The sequence below is a fragment of the Lepidothrix coronata genome, unplaced genomic scaffold (assembly GCF_001604755.1).
Source record: "Lepidothrix coronata isolate B3197 unplaced genomic scaffold, Lepidothrix_coronata-1.0 Scaffold22, whole genome shotgun sequence".
Lineage (NCBI taxonomy): Eukaryota > Metazoa > Chordata > Aves > Passeriformes > Pipridae > Lepidothrix > Lepidothrix coronata.
Genome location: NW_016690202.1, coordinates 4,119,417 through 4,140,862, shown reverse-complemented (window position 1 = coordinate 4,140,862; position 21,446 = coordinate 4,119,417). Strand labels below are relative to the sequence as shown.

At 37.7% G+C, this 21,446-nt stretch overlaps 1 protein-coding gene across 2 annotated transcripts in view; it reads left to right on the top strand.

Annotated features, from left to right (window-relative positions):
- Positions 1-21,446, top strand: part of TNPO1 (transportin 1) — a 67,585-nt gene that overhangs the window by 28,956 nt on the left and 17,183 nt on the right. For both annotated transcript variants that reach the window (XM_017808207.1, XM_017808208.1), the window contains 8 exons: positions 6,385-6,534; positions 11,483-11,589; positions 12,578-12,711; positions 15,194-15,275; positions 16,158-16,280; positions 17,050-17,168; positions 19,582-19,642; positions 20,289-20,457. In XM_017808207.1, coding sequence (XP_017663696.1) covers positions 6,385-6,534; positions 11,483-11,589; positions 12,578-12,711; positions 15,194-15,275; positions 16,158-16,280; positions 17,050-17,168; positions 19,582-19,642; positions 20,289-20,457 — 945 coding nt within the window. The remainder of the gene's footprint in view (positions 1-6,384; positions 6,535-11,482; positions 11,590-12,577; positions 12,712-15,193; positions 15,276-16,157; positions 16,281-17,049; positions 17,169-19,581; positions 19,643-20,288; positions 20,458-21,446) is intronic.

The following is a 21,446-nucleotide window of genomic DNA, read 5'->3' as shown; positions in this document are numbered from 1 at the left end:
GTCACTACATTTCAAGGTCACTGATGTGTTCAGATACACTGAATGTTTTGAAATATCATCACTCCACCCTCTGACATGGTAGTAAACCATATCAGTTTAAGTCAAAAGTGTTATACGTAAAGTATAGTCTAGAATCAAAAAAAGCAGGAATTTTTGCTGCCAAGAAGCTCATTAAGCTGTTTCTGTATCATATTCTTATATGTTAGGACAGAAGAAATTAACTAATTTTCTGCTTCCTACTACACTGCTGTGGTGGGATCCTTATTTTTTTTTATTTTACCTCTTTTAACAGAGACAGTCTCATTAATGCATCAGAAATCTTCGTGTGCAAGTGACACTAGTCACTGTCAATCCACATTTTGTATTTGTACATAGTAAATCCATATCGCTACTTGAAACATAGAATGACAGCTTATTTCTGAGAAAGACTTAACAGCTTTAAGATAGAGATTGATAGGCAGTTAAAGTCTCACCCCAATGTTTAACGTTGCCAATATCACAAGAGTAATTCAGCAAAATAGAGCCATGCTCATAAATCGTTTTATCACAGCTTGTGAATGGACAAATGCTATTCTCATCTGAGGTGGGTTGACCCTAGCTGGATGCCAGGTACCTACTGAAGCCACTCTCTCACTCTCCCTCTGCAGCTGGACAGGAGAGAGAAAAAAAAACCAGCTAAGGATTCATGAGTTGAGATAACAGCTGGGAGAGGTCACTTACTGGTTATCTTCACAGGCAAAACAGACTTAAAATGGGGATAGTACTTAAATTTATTACTAACAGGATAACAGCCAAAGAGTGAGAAATAAAAGAGTCTTAAAAACACCTTCCCCCCACCCTTCCTTCCTTCCATCTTCTCCCTTCCCTGCCGCCAGTGGTGCAAGGGGAAAGGGGAATGGGGATTATGGTCAGTTGTTGTTTCTGCCGCTGCTCAGAGAGCAGCCCCTGCCCCTGCTCCCGTGGGGTCCGTCCCACAGGAGACAGTCCTGATGGACCTCTCCAGCGTGAGTCCATCCCTCAGGCAGCAGTTCTTCCCAAACTGCTGTCCCGTGGGTCACTCCTCCATGGGGTGCAGTCATCACAGGTGAGCTGTACCAACGTGAGTCCCCCACAGGGGCCACAAGTCCTACGCAGGAAAAATCTGCTCCGGTGTGGGCTCCTCTCCACGGGCTGCAGGTCTCCAGCAGGACCCTGCTCCATCTTGGGCCTCCCACGGGTTCACAGCCTCCTTCATGCATCCACCTGCTCCAGCAGGGGCTCCTCCATGGGCTGCAGGTGGGTCTCTGCATCCTGATGTTCCTTCATGGGCTGCAGGGGCACAGCTGCTCCACCACGGTCTGCACCATGGGCTGCAGGGGCCTCAGCTCTGGTGCCTGGAGCACCTCCTGCCCCTCCTTCTGCACTGACCTTGGTGTCTACATTGTTGTTCCCATGTTCTCACTCTGCTCTTCCCTGACTGGAATTCTTTCTGTGCCATAACCTTCTATTCTTAAATATGTTATCACAGAGGCATTACTATTACTCCTGATTGGCTTGGCCTTGGCCAGTGGCAGGAAGTCCATCCTAGAGCCGGCTGGCATTGGCTCCATGGGACAGGCAGAGATTTTAGCAGCTTCTTACAGAAGCCACCCCTGTAGCCTCCCCAGCTACCAAAACCCAGCCACAGAAATCCACTACATCATCCCAGTTACTTAGTTCTTTTAGTAATCTAGCATAGCACAGGAAGGACATGGACGTGTTAGAGCAGGTCCAGCCAGAGGAGGGTCACAAAGATGATCAGAGGGTTGGAGCACCTCTACTATGAGGAAAGGCTGAGAGAGCTGGCATTGTTCAGCCTGGGAAAGAGGTGGCTTTGGGAAGACCTCACTGCAGCCTTTCAGTACTTAATAGAGGACCTGTGAGAAAGACAGGAACAAACTTTTTAGTGGGGACAAGGTGTGATAGGACAAGGTGTAATGATTTTAAACTAAAAGAGAGTTGGTTTAAATAAGGAAGAAATTTTTTAGAACGTGGATGGTAGGACATTGGAACAGGTTGCCCAAAAAAGTTGTGGATGCCCCATCTCTCAAAACATTCAAGGTCAGATTGGACTGGGCTCTGAGCAACCTGGTCTAGTTGAAGATGTCCTTGCCTATGGTGAGGGGGTTGGATGAGATAACCTTTAAAGGTGCCTTCCACCCCAAACTATTCTATGATTCTAAAGGCATGGTGAAACATAGCTCACAGGGACTTGAGTTACAAAAACCTGTTGCTTTCACATATGCACCCTGTGTCATACAAACCCTCATTAGAGGAAATAGGACTGTTTGAGGGCACACTTTGGTTCTTAAAAGCACTGCAGTAGCCCTAGAATAATTAATATGTGCATTATGTGCATATGCATCCATTTGCTCTGTAAAGCAATTGAAATTTGCTGAGAACCAAATGATGATTATGTTATATGGTTTTATTATAAAGTGAGGCAATGTGAGAGAGGAATCTTCAACTGATGAACTGTTTTAGCACCAAAGATGATACCAAATGCGAGAGGTCTGCTCCACTTTCCTTCTTTTTCTTGTACTTCTTATCCACTCTCTATACTTCCAGGTTGACTGAGATAGAAGGAGGCAAGACTGTGAGCTTTTTTGATGGCTGAAGCATATAGCTGTCAGAACTGATTATGAAGATTGAGGAGTGTCTTACTCAGCTCTTAGGCCATCAGCTTGTAATCTTGGTGTTACAGCAAGAACTCCATCCAGACCTATGTTACTGTCTTCTGACAGTCCAACTGTCAAGTTGTTGAACACTCTGGATCCCATAAATACCTTTGTGCAGTTGTATTAGAAGATTTTTTCTCAAACTAAGATTTTGACTATGGTGTGATTTGTTTGTGATTTTTTTAATGCTTGAAAATCAGATTCTGTGCTGCTTCTCTGTCTGAAGTAGTTGGTACTTGTTTAGCACAAAGTACTTCTTTGTGATTTCTGCTTGTCACCTCTCAGTATGGTGATAATTGTTTTTGCTTTTTGTTTTTAATCTTTATTCTTGCTTCGTTACTTCTTTTTCATTTGTCAGAGATGCAACTTCCACTGTGAATCGCATGGGATCTTTGTTGCAGATAACTGAGATAATCACCTGCTATGAAGAATAGTCTTTTTGTTATCTTGCCTGAAGGACTGGATTAAAGATGTTTCAAGCTGCTGCACACCCTAGGATAGTTCATAAAGGAAAAAAATGGTCCTGAAGTTTCACCTTAATGTGACCTTGATTTTTATCTAAACCAACTGACTAATCTGTCTGTTTCTGACACAGGGAACTTAGTGTATGTATCTCTGCTTGGTTAAATTGAAACTGTTGCCTTATCCATTTTGTAGCTGTAGCCAGGCATTCTAAAAGATTAATAGTGCACTACTTAGTATTTTCATTCTAGAGTCTGTAGTGGCTGATTTAGTGTATTCTAATCAGACTTTGGTTGTCACTCTGATTTCTTTCACCCCACGAAGATACTGATAGTTGATACAGATTTACAGTAACTGTTGTATTTAGTATCTGTGGTTGCTGCTGTTTTGTTGTGGCTTGCAAGGTTTTAAAACGTGGAAATTAAAGAAGTCCCTTGGCTTCTTTTCTCGCCAGGCATAATTTTAAATCATAGTAATAATTGATGGAAGATTGGATTTCTTGAAGATGTCTGTGTACCTATTACTGCATGACAGCTCCGTAAAACAATCAGAGTTTGACGTACTATAGTGGTGTAAGAGTTGATGTGAAGATTTCACTTTTGATTCAGAGACCATGTCAAGCAAACTTGAGACTGATAAAAGAGTTCAAGTGATAACTTCTTTCTTTAGGTCAATCTCTACCATATCTTTACTGATGATATCTTTGAAACTTTTTAAACATTTACAAAATTACTTGATTTGACTTGCCAAATAACAGTCCTAATACAACTCACAAATAAGTTCCGTGGTTGGGAAAAGTTTGTCCACACATACAGTCTTTAGTATTTTATTTAAAATAATAAACCCTTTCTTCCCCCCTTCTCTGTTCTCCCAGAAAAGTTTCTGGCCCTTGAAATGCAGTACTGTGCAAGTGAAATAAGTTTTAATTTTTACATTGTTTAGAAGGTGATGAGTATTTAAAACAGTAGGTAAAGTTGTAGAATTGTTTCAAATATGTATTTATTGGATGGCTTCATGGTCTATAAACTTACTGAATTCCAAAGACTTGTTTATATATCAATGCATTCATAGTTATGGAGCATTATAACTGATTCTTCTTTAGGATAACTGAAATATGAACATTAAAAAAAAGATTAAAAATTATGTGATGGTAGTGGTTTTAGCACTCAAAATCAGTTTATAAAAACGAATTTTAATTTCTGATCAGCCAAACAAACTCCTCACTTCTGAAAAGTGGTATTTCTATGCTAACTAGCACAGACCACATATATAAAGTGTCTAGTGTCTGTCGGTCAGTGCGGTGTACTCAGAGTCTTGGTGTTGTGATGCAGTAACTTTAGTTTGAAAGTACTTTAAATTTGAAAGTTGTATCTCTTATTTTGCTTATCCTTATTTCTGTTAGAATATTAATAGTTTTGAAGGGTTGGAATAGATCCATGTGTAAACTAATTCTTGGCACAAGTTTCCTTATTTCACCCAAATCAGCACTTTATACAAAAAAGTCAAACAGGTGATTAAAATGCTGATTAAAAGTAGCTTTCAGTGCTGATAAGGGTTGCTGTAAACTGTGAATTTAAATTTTCTTATACTGTAAACTAACACTTTCTATATAGAACATTCAGATTTCTCTTTCAGCATATTTCAGAACTAATACCAAGTTACTCGTGCCCTTGGTTGAAGAAACAAACATGAATCTGCTCCACTATAAATGAAAAATCTAAACTACTCTTCTCCAATTCTTCCACTTGGCCCAGTAACTTAGAGAAATTTCAGTGAAAAGAACTGAAACTGTTGCCTGAACTTAAATTCTTACTCGGTTCAGGTCAATTCTAGCTGCATTTTTCTTATGGTTCACACTGTGTAACACTTACCTGTTAACACTGTTTAAAGATTTTTTTTCCTTCTCTCTCTAATTATTAATTTAATAGATTCAATAGAATAGCTAATTTCTGAAGGAATTACTGTACTTAATTTTCTGAAAAGATTGAGCACTCTATTTCTGTGGGATTAGAGGGTAGCGGTTTTACTACATAGTCCCTACATCATTTCTGTATCTTACTATGGTGAAAGCAGATTTGTCATCAGTTCCTTACAGTATCAGTGTTGCAGCAAGCTAGTCAGTATAATCAAAATGTCTGTCTTCTGCTAACTGATGTCTTTAATGAGTCTTCTATATCCTGTGACTTCATATATATTTCTTGCCTATATGTCTATTCAAAACTTTTTCTTAAAATGTAGAGTTTGTAACACTGATATTCTGATATTGAATAAATAGGAAAAGTGTATCACAGAATATGCTGAGTGGGAAAGGACCCACGAGGATCATCAAGTCCAAGTACTGGACCTGCACAGGACACCCCAAGAATCACACCATGTGCCCAAGTTCAAATGCTTCTCGAACTCTGCCAGGTTTAGTGCTGTGACCACTTCCCTGGGGAACCTGTTCCATCACCCAACCACCCTCTGGGGGAAGAACCTTTTTCTAATATCCAACCTAAACCTCTCCTGACATGACTTCAGACCATTCCCTCAGGTCCTGTCGCTGGTCACCACAGAGAAGAGATCAGTGCCTGCCCCTCCTCTTCCCCTCATGAGGAAGTTGTAGGCTGTGATAAGTTCTCCCCTCAATCTCCTCCAGGCTGAACAGACCAAGTGACCTCAGCCACTCCTCCTACAGCTTCCCCTCAAGGCCCTTCACCATTCTTGTTGCCCTCCTTTGGACACTCTCAATAGCTTTACATATTACTCATACTGTGGTGCCCCAAACTGCACACGATATCCAAGGTGAGGCCGCCCCAGTGCAGAGCAGAGCGGGACAATCCCCTCCCTCGACTGACTGGTGATGTTTTCCCTGATGCCCCCCAGGACAGGGTTGGCCCTCCTGGCTGCCAGGGCACTTGCCATCAACCAGGACCCCCAGGTCCCATTCTGTGGCACTGCTTTCAAGCGTCTCATTCCCCAGTCTATACATACATCTAGGGTTGCCCCATCCCAAGTGCAGAATCCAGCACTTTCCCATGTCGAACTTCATATGGTTGGTGATTGCCCAGCCTTCTGATTTGTGTACTCTGAACCTGAAAACGTTTGCTGGGTGTAGCTGCAAGGAGAGATAAGGGAATGAAGATTAATATCTCTATATAAACTTTAATCTTTTTGCATTGTTCTGGAAATCTGCTTTATTCCTGTGAGCTGATTGAAGGTTGACTGTAATTACTTTCTGTTGCAGATGAGCCAACACGTTCCTTGAGTGGTCTTATCTTGAAGAATAACGTAAAAGCACATTTTCACAACTTTCCAAATGGGGTAACTGACTTCATTAAAAGTGAATGTCTGAACAACATTGGTGATTCCTCCCCCTTAATTAGAGCTACTGTAGGTAAGTTTGCTCTTATTACTGCATTCTTCATACTGAAAATGTTACTGATATGGGTGAGAGCTGCACTAGTGACATAACAGTTATTAATTAAACTCCTAAAAGTGCTTGCTTCTGATAAGTGTCAGATTTTAATGAGACATTTCACCATATTTTAGTATTTTTCTTTACTGAGAATATAAAAAGTCACACTTTTGATTCTTATTATCTTAGAATTGATACAGCAATTCAGTTCATATTTCGTGAAATGTAACTGAATGTAAGTTTCTTTGAATCTACTAAAATTGAGCTTGCTGCCAGCTTCTCAACCTAAAAATGGGAATAAGGTAAAGGTCTAACTTAACTATTTCATTACTCTGGTTACATCAAGGAAACACTTCCTTTAGTTGATTTCCTGCACGTCACTGCCCATATGCACACAAATGCACATCCCTTCAGGGAATCATCGTACTATGCATAAGGCATTCACATAAGGAGGTTCTGTTCTTAAATACCTTCTGTCAGAAAATACTAGATAAAGTGTGGTGTACATGGAATCATAAAATAGTTAAGAGACCTTAAAGATCATCTAGTTCCAGTGAGAAGTTTCTTTTTTGTTACACAAATTTCTGATTTTGTAAATACTTTGTTTTGGTATACATCTTTCATAAATTGTGTATATTTGTATTATTTTAACTTATTTCAAGGTAAAGTTGGTTTTCTGTCTGCTCTTTTGAGAATATGATTTTCTCCAGTATTGTAGTAATTTTCCTTTTCTGCTCAAAAACTAGAAAAACATAAAATATATATTTGAATACTCTCGAGAAAATGGGTATGGATGTCACTTCAGAAAGAAACTCAGCTTGTATCGGCTGACTCCTTATAAAATAATCTACCAGTTACTGTTCCTTTAGAACCCTTTGCTTTTTCTATAGGATTCCTTCTAGAGAAAAATACTCATTTCTTAGCTTTTTCCTGCTGTCTTGTCACTTGTGAAGATGCTTTACAATGAATTTTATTAATGGTCCATATTTATTAATGTTCCATAATGTTCCATATTAATGTTCCATGTTCCATGTCTTTGAGTGGCAAGTACATTTGGATTTCAGGTTGTAGAAGAGTCACTCTTACTTGTTTGTTCATAGGAGTTTTCAGTGGAGTACAGTGGAGCTGACTAAAGAAAATATTCTAGTTCCACTTGGATTGCTGTCTTAGGTTTGTTTGGTGACGATCTGTGGGGTAATTTTTTGAGGGAGGCAGGGATCGTTTGTTTTCAAGCAGTTACTGTTTAGTTTCTCCTGGTACAAAGTGCTTGTGGATTAGTAGCTCAGTTATTGTTCAGCTTTAACTGATCCTTGCAGGGATTTTTCAGCATATATGAACTCTGAAAATGGTAGCAACTTATGAACTATATGCTTGCATAAGCTGTTTAGCATGTGCGTTGTGCTCTCTGTTTGAATTGTTGGATCTCTGGAGCTATCTCTCTCAGTAATGATGTTGGTCTGGTACCTGCTCGTTTCTTGGTACTACTTAGCTGTAAATATATTACTACCTGCCTAGACTGCCTTCTTAGCATGAGTTGGCATGTGCAAGTTAGAGCTGACCTTTTTGATGAGTATTGGCTTTTGCAGTTTAAGCACTATCAATTTAATGAGCCAATTGCAAATAAGATCTCAGGCATTCTAAGAGCAAGATGAATAAGTACATCAAAATAAAGAATCAGAGAAGATTTAATGCAAGATTCGCTCTGTGGTCTCCAGCATCTAGTACTAGCCAGATGAAAGCTGATACCTTTTGGCCAAGACAGAGGCAAGCTGATTAATCCTGTCCTTCAAAGTCACTTTGCTGAGGAGAATGAGCATGGTAATAGAGTTGATTTTAGAACTGTGACTTAGAGACCAAATGATAACTGCACATTATTGCATCCTTACTTGGCTTATCCTTATTTTAATCCCCAGAGGAGCAACAGAGTGTAACTTCTCTGTACTGTGTGGTACAGGTTTTAAAACCCTGTGTGCTGATCTTGAAATATGGATTCAAGTTCAAGCTGCATTTATGAGAACGCACAAATTTACCAGGATATAAATGCATCTCTTTTGGAAGTACCTGCAACTGTTCTTAAAACTTGCTAAGGATTCTAGTCCAAGGCATGACCTTAGTGGTAGCTCCACTTGAACACAAGCAGGAAAAATAGTTTGAGCATTTAAGACTAGTAGTAGGACTGGAGAGCTTCACTGCAGGAGGAAATTGAAAGCTAATGATTGCCCTATGAGGGGAAATTTTGTTATGAAATTCAACTTTTAAAAGTAATGGAGTTCAGAAATCAACTTTAGGAGCTACAGGGGCTCCAAGAACCACACTCAAAACCCCAGCCTTCCCCCTGTCCTATTATTGGCATAAAAGTAATGAAGCATAGCTGCTTTTTCTTTGTGTTAAATTTTTCATTGTAGAATTGATCCTGTAAACTGAGGTTACATGTAATTGAAACAGTGACATAAAAGATGTTGTCAAAACAAGTAAGCTTATGTTTTTAACAATTTCTGACATCCCTCTGGAGTTTGTTCTCTTGTGTATTTACTGCTTAATTAGCCCAGTTGCTATATTAGTTAGATTTCACATTTGTCAAGTGAAATATCAAAAGATTCTGTAATACTGTTTTGAAGTTAATTACAAATCAAAGACCATCTTTATAAAGACTTTCAGTTTCAGCTTGCTGACCGTGTTGCTTAGTATGCTGGTCAGAAGGAAGGGCCTTGTCTAGCCCAAACCTGTCAAAAAGCTTCAGGCTACTAAACTGATTTATTTCTTTACTTTGATTATTCTCTGATCTCCATATTTCTGTACCTGAAGTGTTGCAGAGAAAGCCATGAAAGTGTTGGTCTTTTCTCTGGTGTCTCTGTTCCCTGCTGGACAAATGAAGCAGAAGGTCTGTAGAGAAAATTTCGCTTTTGGAAAATGATGCTTATTGGAAACCGATGAAGATTCTTTTTAGCATGAACATAAGTTCCTGAAACTTAGTTTTATGTGGCTGCTTCCTGATTGTTCTTAAAACCTTTTGCAAACTGTCAAATGCTATAACAGTTGCCTCTCTAAGTTCCTGGTAGTCCGATATTAGTCTCTTTTTTTCTTTGTCTCTACCAAAGTGTCTCTTTAACATTTCGAAAGCACTAGCACAGTGTTAAATGGCTTTCCCCAGATCTGTATGGAAAGTTTGTAATGGCATGTATGATCTGAACTGCGTACATCTCTGTTGCAAGGGCCAGTGGCCTCAAGTCACTTCTTGCCTATGCATCTGGAAGTATTTCCTCCTAGTTTGTCCTGTTGCTGTCTGGAATAGGCCTTTTGGAAAAACACTGAAAGTAGGTTTTGAATTCAATAGTTTCCTTCAGCTATGAAAGCTTGGACATATTACAAATATAGCCAGACCATTTATCATCTTCTGAAAATGCTTCTAGACCTTGAAAAGATCTTCAGCCAACTCTTTTCCTAAAACTACCTATCCCTTTGAGGCTTGTAATGATTTCTGTCACATGTTAGTCCAGAGGAGGTTCAGGAATTTCATTCTTACGTTTGTTTCTGAACTTGTATTAAATGTACAAACAAACTTGTGCCAGATCTAAGTTAAAGAGACAATTTTGCAAATTAAGTGCTTTGACTAGGAGGCAAGAAAGTTAATTTATTTTGTTATTTTTGTAAAAGAAAAAGAAGTGGTTAAGATCTAGCATCACTAAGATAAGTATTTTCTATTAATGAATCTGGTGTTCTTTACAGGATGATAATATTCAAGAAAAATGTAGTCTTTTAAGACTCCATAGATCTCCATAGGCTTTTGGGAATCTTTTCTATTCAGTTGCAGTTATGAAGAGAACTGTATACAAACTACTTCTGGAGCTGTAAAACTGTATTTGGCTTCTGTCTTAATTTTTGCACTTTGTCTGTGTGAGTTCTCCAACCTGTTTCATCAAAGGAAACATGATGCAAAATATTGTTTAGTTGCTGTGTGTCCTGTCCAGAATGTCCTTTGCTCTGTGATGTTGTCCTGTATTCTTGTGTATTTAACAAGAATTTTAACATTTTATTCCAAAGAAAAATGATATGTTGTGATTAGCTCAATGAAAAAGCTTGGGAAGCTTTTTCCATCACTTTTCACTTGAGAGATTACTGGCTGTAGTAGTATCAAGTTCTTCTATGTTCATACTCCTTAGCAGTAACTTCCAGTAGCAGAATGGATTATGCTACCTGTTTCATTTTGTGTTGAGGCAAAATGAACTCATACAAACTCAGTCCTAGTTTTATAAGCTGCCTTCCCTGTTCTTGTCACCTAATTAGTTTTTCCTCGGATTTCTGGAAACAGAATTAGTGACTCTCTGGGCTGACCTGTCTGTTTGCTGGATCTCACAGCCCATAACTGGATGACTTGCCTGTGTTTAAGCTCTTTTTAGGTATCTTGGTCTTAGAATCTGTCCTTAATATTCTGTGTAAACACAGTAGAGTTGCGAACACATAACTTAGCACTCAGTTGTAAGTTTATTTGACAGATTGGCACATTGATGCTTCTGTATCATCACAAACCCGAAGTGGATACTCTATATTGAAGGTCCAGACTTGCACAGTGTTTAGTAAATTTAGAGCCGAAGTTGCCCTGCCATGTTTTTAATTATTATTTTATATACATATATATGTGTATAAATGTTGTAAATTTTTATTTCCTTAAGTGAAATTACTTTGTGCTTGATTTCTAATGTCTGAGCCCTTCATGGTAGCAGGAAGGAACAACTCACCTTTGCTTTTCAAAGCCCTTCAAGTAACGTGCAATTAAATGTGCTTCCTTCTTTTATGCATGCCAGTTTTTAACAAAACAAGAAATCTCTTAAGTCCTACAATATCTGAGAGGAGAAAAATAAGAAAAATTGATATGAACAATGTGAAAGTATGTGAGATCTCATTTCCTTCATTATTCTGTTTCCTTTAGGCATTCTGATAACAACCATTGCCTCAAAAGGGGAATTACAGAATTGGCCAGAACTCTTGCCAAAGCTTTGCAGCCTGTTGGATTCTGAAGATTACAATACCTGTGAGGTAAGGAGATTTATAGAAAATTTAAGAGTATCATCTGAATTTGATTATTTTTATCTCTCTTCACAGAGACTTTGTATAGGTATAGTATTGTGTGCATTTCTGTGTGTCTTTATACGTGTCCATGTGTTCTCCTTGGGGAATAGGGGCTCAGTTTGATACTTTCTTCTCTACCTGCAGTCCATGTTCTTACTGTTCATTCAAATGAATTTAGGTTTTTTGCATAAAAGCAGAATAAGATTGCAGATGGATAGTTGGCGTATCTCACAGCTGAGAAGTGTCCTGAAGTTACTACTCTTTTAGGCATCATCAGTGTCATTAAGTTGACCCTGAATTTTCTCTTACATAAAAGTAGAGTTCATTCTTATTGTAACTTAATCTGGAAAAGTGATCTGTGATTGCTTGCCATTTGAATTACTTGATACTGTCTCCATGGAAGTGTATGAAACATTATGTATAAAGTGATCCTCAGAGATGACTGATGGTCCAAGACACCATGCTGTTGTGTAGTGTTTTAGTGGTGCTTTCTCTCAGAGAAAGAAAAAAATGCTTGAAAATGGAACTCAATTTGAGTGTCATCTCTGTTTAGCCCCATAACAAATCATGAAAGGAAATACATTTATATATCTAATTAAATTGGATACTCCTGCCCCATTCTATTTATTTATAAAATAAGAGCTAGCTTTTAAACATTTTTTAAAATATGATTGAATAGATGAGCATTGAACGCTAAAACTAAAATTACAACTTATCCATTACTGACTCACACAGCTTGAGAGCTGGCAGATGCTGGTTTAAATAAAATGCCTTTAAGGATATTTCAGTTTAATCCATATTAAGTTAGCTGCATTTACAGTGTTAACTAGCTACATATACTGTGTTGTGCTGAAATTACCTATTGTATACAAAGTCTGAAATTTGGTGTTCTTCAGAATGTGAAAGAATATATTTATTTATTTGTTTGTTTACTTACTTATTTATTTTTAAACAGGGTGCTTTTGGCGCTCTTCAGAAAATATGTGAAGATTCTGCTGAAATTTTAGATAGTGATGTGTTGGATCGGCCACTCAATATCATGATACCTAAGTTCTTGCAGTTTTTCAAGCACAGCAGTCCAAAAATACGGTAGGTTTATATATTGTGCTTACAGTTACCTGTAGGCTTTATGTTTAAATTTTATTTACATGAGCAGCAAGGCTGCTATTTTGTAGAGCTGTTTAAAACCTGCTTTGTTTTTTTTAAATAACCCTGCAGAGATCGACAAAGATTCCATGCATCAGTAATTTCCATGCTTGTCTGCTTGGTTAATGCAACAATCTCCCCTCTCAATGATTTTGAAAATCAAATTGTTTCCTTAAAGTTTTTGCATATTATTATGAAAAATTCAGTGCTGGGGTTTGCACTTAATATTCTGATTAGAAATAATAATTTTGCATTCCTTTTGTAATGGCTTCAGCAATAGGAGAGTAAAAATTCTTTTGCTGACAAAAGTTTCTGAGCTTTGGTGAAAAAAGTCCTGCTTTTAACTGAACTTTCAGCTGAATCAATTTGAATGGGCTCATCATCTTTTCACTGTAAAACTATATTAAATCTCTCTAAAATAACAGCGTGGAAGAAAAATTCCAGAATTTAATTATTATTTCTAATATTCATTACAAAGAACAGTAGCCAGAGTGCCTCTGCTGTAAAAAAAGGTAACGGCATCCTGGGCTTTAGTGTTGCCATCTCGTTAAGGAAGGTGATCCTTCCGTTCATCTTCCAGATGAGGCCACACCTGAAGTACTGTCCAGTTCTGGACAGTTCAGTGTGAAAGAGACATGGATATACTGGAAAGAGTTCAACAGATGTCTGAGAAAAGGCTGAAAGAGCTGAGACTCATCAATGTGTTTAAATACCTGAAGAGAGGGAGGAAGAAAAGACATGTCTGGGCTCTTTCCAGTGGTGCCCAGTGACAGAACCAGAGGCAGTGGCCACAGACAGAAACTCAGAAGGTTCCCTCCGAACATCAGACCCACCTTTTTACTGTGAGAATGATCAAACCCTGGCACAGGTTGCCCAGAGAGGTGAAAGAGTCTCTGTCCTTGGAGATATTCAATAGCCAGCTGAACATGGTCCTGGGCAACTGGCTGTAGGTGGTCCTGCTTGAGCAGGGGGTTGCACCAGATGATTTCCAGAGATGCACTCCAGCCTCAACCATTCTGTGATTCTTAGTGATTCTGTGAAATGTGTTTTTAACTCCTGTTTGAAAATTATATTGAAAAATTTGGCAACTTGGAAGTGGCAATTCTTTATTGCCAAGAGTGGTAGATAGTGAAGACTTAAGAGGAAGACTATAACTTAGAATGTATCATGCTACGATTCTGATAGGGTTGAGAAATTTACCTATAAAAGATGCACACTGAGAATAATATGTAATAAAATGTGAACTTGGTCTTGTGGAAAGATAAAACTTAGTAAGTTTCACAGAATATTCTGAGTTGTAAGGGACTCACAAGAATCATCAAGTCCTGCTCTTACATGATTGGCCCATGCAAGGATCAAACCCATGACCTTGGTGTTCTTAACATCATGCTCTAACCAACTGAGCTAATCTCATAATCTCCTTTCTGGAGCTGGGAGAGATGGAGAAAACATGCTTCTTTCCTTACTACATTATACAGTCTCTCACTTCTTTCTTATGCTGCAAGGTTCCTGGATTTGAGACTGTTAAACCACTTTCAAATTTAAAGCAGGCTACCTGCTGACCCATAGCCTAGTTTGAGTACATAGTGCTGTGGTATGAAAAGGACTAGTAGTGTTAGTACAATAATACCTTATATTTAAATCTAAGGACTAGTAGTGTCAGTACAATAATACCTTATATTTAAATCTATCGAAAGACAACTTTTGAACAATGTTTTATGAGACAGTCTTCCAAGAAATGTCGAACAAAATAAAAGTTTAGAGTTGCACTAGTAAAAATACTGTAATGAATCTTCAAGGGGCGTTAGAGGTAGTTTTGCCTTGTGCCTCTGCTTTGAGAATTTGACTTTTGTGTCTGAGAATGAAAAAGACATGTAAGTAATGGCTTTACGTGAAATGGAATAGAATAACAATGCTTTGTTTTTTAGAATATTTCTATCATGAGTATGTATCCTACGATGAGTGTGGGTTTGTTCTAAGCTATAGTTACATTGTTGACACATATTAGTCTCACTAAATTCTAAAAATATTGCAAAGGAAGTTGCATACTTAGCAGCGAAGAAGGTCTTGCTTAAATTTCGCCATGTTGACTTGTATGGAATTATTAATATCTGATAAGATTACAATCATAATATAACCAAAAAGAACATCATTACATTCTGTTCAGAACAAATGTGCCAGCCATAGTCATCCTGCCCTGTTTTCTTTTTACTGAATAGTTTATTTTAAAATATTTATTAGGTATTTCAGAGTATAAGACAGTATTTAAAATGTGGTTTACTATTTTGTTTGGTTAGACTACAGATATGTAGATTTATTCTCTCTTGCCCTTAGAAGGTATTTGTTTAATGTTTTTGCTGCCTATATACGGTTTAAAAATGTTTTTAATTCATGAAAATATGTATTTTAACTGTTCCATTTGTAGGTCTCATGCTGTGGCTTGCGTCAATCAATTTATCATCAGCAGAACTCAAGCTCTTATGTTGCACATAGATTCTTTTATCGAGGTGGGTGTGTATTCTTGGTTGGAGTTAAGTCTGATTTATCAGGAGTTTTGAACTGTGTTTTACAACCACCGCTGCCCCTAGACTCCCCATTTTTGGTTGCCCATTCTTAGTTTCAGTCCCCATGGACTGAAGTTCATTCTGTATGCTTGTGCTCAGAGGTAACCACTCAGTAAGCCCAAAAAATAGACTTATTTTGAAAGATGTTTCATTTTCATAAATAGGGTAAGCTCTTGCTGTGTAAAGGTGGAAAAGTAATGACAACGGTCTGTCTCTTACCTGTCCTGGAAAGTGCATGTCACTGGGCCTGTTTGTCTGTCTGAATACTGCTACTAAACAAGGATGAGAAGGATTCTGAGTTATCTAGACTGTTTGATTTGCTACTCTTATGTACTGACACAATTTTCTGTTTACTGATAGAATTTACATTTAGAAGAAAAAAAATAATCCAGGAAGTACTGTTCTTGTGCTGTTAATACTACACAGTGTCATGGTTATGTGTAAAATATGTTGGGAGTGTGAAGAGTTAATTTGAGTTAATACATCTTTAAGAAATAAAATAGTATTCTGAGGTGTGGGGTAGGCGAGTACAGAAGTACGTATTTGCATACTTTAGTTTGCCAGGTCCTACATTCTGAGGACCTCACTGCCACTGTCCAAGCTTTGCTCGGCCCCAGCAGATGAACCTCAGGATTAAAGGGTGGGCTCAGTTCAGCGCACGCTGGGTCTCACCTAAAAAATCCACTGCGCAGGCTCGAAGGGTCAATGACCTTTCCCAAATCTTCGCTCGCGAAGACTGGCCATTAAGTTTGCCAGCAGTGTCAATTTTAATAGAAATTGAACTTGATGAATAGAGGCTTTTCAACTGTTACGGTTTCCTAACAGAATCTTTTTGCGCTGGCTGGTGATGAGGAGCCTGAAGTACGCAAAAATGTTTGCCGTGCTCTGGTAATGTTGCTGGAAGTTCGGATGGATCGCCTTCTTCCTCATATGATTAGTATAGTTGAGGTGAGTTTAATTTTCTAGATTGCCTGAAGATTCCCCTGTTTGGTATTGCAGAAGTATTAACAAATAAAAACCATTTATCAGAACAGCTATGTTACTCTTCCTTCAAGACTGAGATTGCAAAAATTTCTTTTTATCTAATTGCCAACTTGACACTGTGTTTGACAGGCAGTGCATATGGCAGTTGTTTATTCTTCTTTAAAATAATTATCCTAGAATGACTGGGATCAAAGTCAAGGCATTGCTTGACCCTAAATGAGAAGATTGTGTTAAAAATCTAGCACTGGTGGGGCCCCTGGTGGTCTAGTGGTTACGGTGCAGCACTTTCACTGCTGCGACCCGGGTTCGATTCCCAGCCCCCCGGGCAGATGGAGCTCGTCAGCCCTGTAAGGCAATCCATCTAAGAGAAGGTCGCTCTAAACAAACCTACATCCTGGGGACCTCACTGCCACTGTCCAAGCTTGCTCGGCCCCGGCAGATGAACCTCAGGATTAAAGGGTGGGCTCAGTTCAGCGCACGCTGGGTCTCACCTAAAAAATCCACTGCGCAGGCTCGAAGGGTAATGACCTTTCCCAAATCTTCGCTCGCGAAGACTGGCCATACATATACATACAGGTGGTGCTGGTACTGCCCCACTTTACATGTTGAAGCTGTCACTTTTTTGGATGTGTAACATAACAAGGATAAGGCATGTTATTTTATATAGCTGAGGTGCTCTTTGAGCTACTAATGAATAAGTTCTAACTTAAATATTTATTTTTATATTGTGTAGTACATGCTTCAAAGGACCCAGGACCAAGATGAAAATGTGGCTTTGGAGGCTTGTGAGTTTTGGCTGACTTTGGCTGAACAGCCAATTTGTAAAGATGTATTATGTCGGCATCTTACTAAGTAAGTATTAAGAATTACAACTCATTAAACTTAAAACTTCAGTTGACTTGTTCCTGGGTACTCTTTTATAGAGACTGTATCTAGCTTGCAGTATATTTAGACGAATTTTCCTATAGCTAGTTCTTGTGCATAGTATAATTGAAAAGACTTCTGAAGATTTCAGACCCTGTGAACTCCAGAAACAACTTAACTGTGTCACTGTAGTGGTTTACCTCAAATTTAATAAGCTGTTAAGCTTCCCATGGATGCAAAGATATGCTAACATGCACTTACGCTCAAATAAACGTCTTCACATGACATTACTTGTAATACCTTGTGTACCATGAACGTGTTGTCTTGACTACTGCTGATGTGGGCATCTCTGTGCAATGCTTCTATGTGCATAGTTGTGTAAAAAGTTCCTCGTTTTAAAAAGAGCATAAGACAACATGACATGACTTGGATTTAGGAATCAATTTTATATCAATTACTATTGCAATTTAAACTTGAAGAAAGCATGTAGAATTTGTTCCTTCACACTTCTGCAGCCTGATAGTTTAAATTTCAAATATTAGTTTTTCTAACTTTCAAAAAGTTATCCTATGCCTCAAAATATAGAACGTTGATTGAATGGGAGTGAATATCCACGTGTGAAGTGTAAACATCTGCATGTCTGCAACGGTGCTTGTAACTTTCTCCAAACTAATCTGAAGTCTTTTACAACAGGAAATTAATTCTTCAGTGTTGCCAGCAAATGAATACTCTTTCTTTTCATGTATGCACAGAACATCTTTGAAATTAGTAAAGACTCTCAAGATTTTGAATGGAAGAACAGAATGACAGACTGAAGGGGACACATTCTTCTCAGCAAAAATAAGCACTGTAGATGTGAAGTAAATAAAAAAAAAAAAGAAGGAAAATTCCAGTTTCTATAAGCAATGAAAGCAGAAAACTGATTAGAACACGGCACTGTAGCAGAGAAGGAATAGAATTAAAAACAGGAGAACCAATGTTATGAGAAATGATTTTTAAATTTTAAAATGGTCTTACTTAGTTTCTAGTTTTGTAGTTCAAAAAGCAAAAGAATGATAGCACCGTTCTTGAGTCCACCTGTTCCCTTCCCAACACACATTATGTAGTTAATGACTGCAGTATATAACTGTATAATTATATAATATATAATATATGTAACACTAAGAGTTAATAGCTATTAGTATTAAACCTCTTTTGGCTACATGAACATTGACACTGCAACACCATCATACTGAATTTTTAAAGAAAACTTTTTAAAAAAAGCTTTAGAAGCTTTTTCTAGACAAACAATTTAATAAGAATAATATTACATTTTTTTCCCATGATCTTTTAATGCCATGTGTGTTGAAGGCAGGTTTTTTTTAGTGAGTTCTCTTTGCGTAGGGAGCTATATAAGTTTGTCAATACTTGATGATAATCTTAAAATTTTGTACACTAAATTAAAAGTGGGACAAGATTTTCTTAAAACATGTTCACGTGATATCTAACATCTTGTTCCATTTTATGCTTGTAGCCTTTCTTATAAAACGGATACTTCACAAAGTATGCTGCAGAAAAGCCAATGAATTAGTGAAAATGTCTATACTTGCTATTCCTTCATTCAAAGTTTAGAACGTAATGTGCCAGTGCAATGTGTGAATATTAGTGCAAGCCTAGCACCTTCAAAAACAATCATCCAGCTGCAGAATATAGCAAGATTGAGTCTGTCAGTGTTGCTGGGTCATCCACTGTCATTAGCTTCTTTTGACTTGTAATACATATTTTTATGGATTTTTTTTTGTTGTGATGAATGTGTTTCTATGTGAAATATTTTACTTTTTTCTCTTAGTACTTTTTTAGCTATACATCTGTATGGTTGGAGTCCCATAACCATAACCAGTTTAATAACGAAATAAAACCTAATACAGATTAGTCAAGATTTCTGCAATGTTGGGGTCTTGTTTTACTGAAGTAGCCACAAAGTGATAGGAGGACTTAATGTAGTTAGGCTTCCATATTTAACAGTAATGAGGTAGGGTCTTCATCCACAAGTAAATGAAGTGGCAAGTAGTATTGAGATAAGTCAAGAGTCACCTTATCATGTATATTATAGGAGTTGGAATTCTTACTGAAAAACCTGAATTTCTGAAAGGTGCTTCAGAATAAATTCATCAGTTGTGCCAGCTGGCTACTTCTGTTTAAAAGTTTGTAATTTAAAAATAACACTTTTTCTCATTACAAAGTATTGCATAATTTTATGACATGGAGCTTGGTTCAGGTACTAGCTTTTGTTCAGGTACTAGCTAAGGTTTTTCTTTTGGATTGGGAGGTGAGGGTTACAACCAAAATTATGGTCTGTATAGCTGAAAACTGGCTTGCTTTTTTATGTGTTATTTTAACATGCATAAATATTTCTTTGTAGGCTGATACCTGTGCTGGTAAATGGTATGAAATATTCAGAGATTGATATTATTCTGTTGAAGGTGAGTATCAGTTTCATTTACTCTAGAGGAATAGCTGGTTAGCTTCTGACTTATAAAGCAGAATGATTCAGATCAGAATGGGTAGATCTGGCCTACCATCTGTTCAATGGAAAATTAGCTTTCTGGGGCAAGGTATGCTGTTCCAAATACTAAATACAACTGCTGCTATGTTTGTTGGAAAATAATCTGTGGCTCTCCTGCTTTGCCCCCAGTCCCAGCTTACTCAATTTAGGCAGAGCTGGGATACTATTACCACGAACTACTTCAAGAATGCAGCCTAAAAAAATGTTGAGAATTAGTGCTAATGGCTTCCAGATTGAATACATGGCTTTTTTCATGACTGTGTTTCAGAATATGTCTGTGTACCAGAATTTCTCTATTATTTCTTTCTATTTCATTCCCATTGATTAATTTTGTAACAAGAAGGATACTTTGTGGGTGAGAGTATCTCTCTTGCTTGTATCTTCTGTCCTCTTTCTGGTAAATTAGTCTGGAGAACATAGGAGCATTGGCATTTTGATAGTTGGGCAGCTCAAGTGGGATGTGAATCTTATATACTTACAAAGTCTTGGACTAAAACTACATTGTTAACTTCCTTGAGCAATATGGTTGGACTAGTTTATCTGATAAAACAATTTGATGACAGGGGGATGTTGAAGAAGATGAAGCTATTCCAGACAGTGAGCAGGACATAAGGCCTCGTTTTCATCGTTCAAAGACGGTGGCTCAGCAACATGAAGAGGATGGTATTGAAGATGATGACGACGATGATGATGAACTTGATGACGATGATACTATTTCTGACTGGAATTTAAGTATGTCAAAGTAATGTGTAAAATATTTTGAAATAGATCAATTTGCATAATACAGGAACCACAGTAAGAGAAGTTTGTGTGTAGGAATACTGAGTTTTTGTTTTTGAATACAGAAAGAACTATCTGCTGACATAATTGGTCAATGTGTTGGAGGGGGAGTCTTTCAAATGACACTTTGAATTTGTAGCTGCATTGGGAAAAGCTATCCATCTGAAAGCTTATTTTTTAACTTCAGTATGGCAGGTTGAGCTAAAAGTATTTAGCTGATGCAATTCAATGGAGCTTTTGGACTTAGAATTTTAATTCTATGAGATAATAAAAATCATGTATCACCTGTTTAACATCAGTTAAACGTTGATCAGTGGAGCAAGCTTAATAATGCTTTCTTTAATTTCAGTCTTCTCTCTAATATTGATTTGTGTTTTGTTTTGGGTTTGTTTTTAATTCCCTATGTGAACATGCTACTACCTATGACCATTACTGGTAGTTCTTTATCATGAGAGGAATTTGCTTCTGACCAGAATACAGTACCGTAGTTATGGAGAGAGGAGATAGCTGTGAGGAAACCAGAATTCTGGTGGCCTCTGTGTGCGTCATAGGACCTTTCAGCTAAGAGGCCATGTTGTAAGGAAAGAAAATGCCACAAACTGGTTTTTAAGTTGTGAAATTTTGACAAATCTGATTTGAATATGTTTTGGAAATGAGCTCACTGCGGAATAATGTTCTGAGATTTGGACATAGCCACATTTTTTTTTCCCAAGGCCACAACTTTTCACAACAGGTGAACATACCTTTAGGATTATGATTAAACAATTTAGAAATGTATCTGGAGAATTATTATTGTTGTTGTTGTTGAAAATATGAGTGCAAATATCCTTGTTTCTGTAAAGCCGCTTTTTGGGGGGAAAAAATAGTTTTAGGTTCCTAGTGCTGTTCTTGTCACTGCTATAAATAGAGATTGCAGAATTAAATACATATTTTCTGAAGAA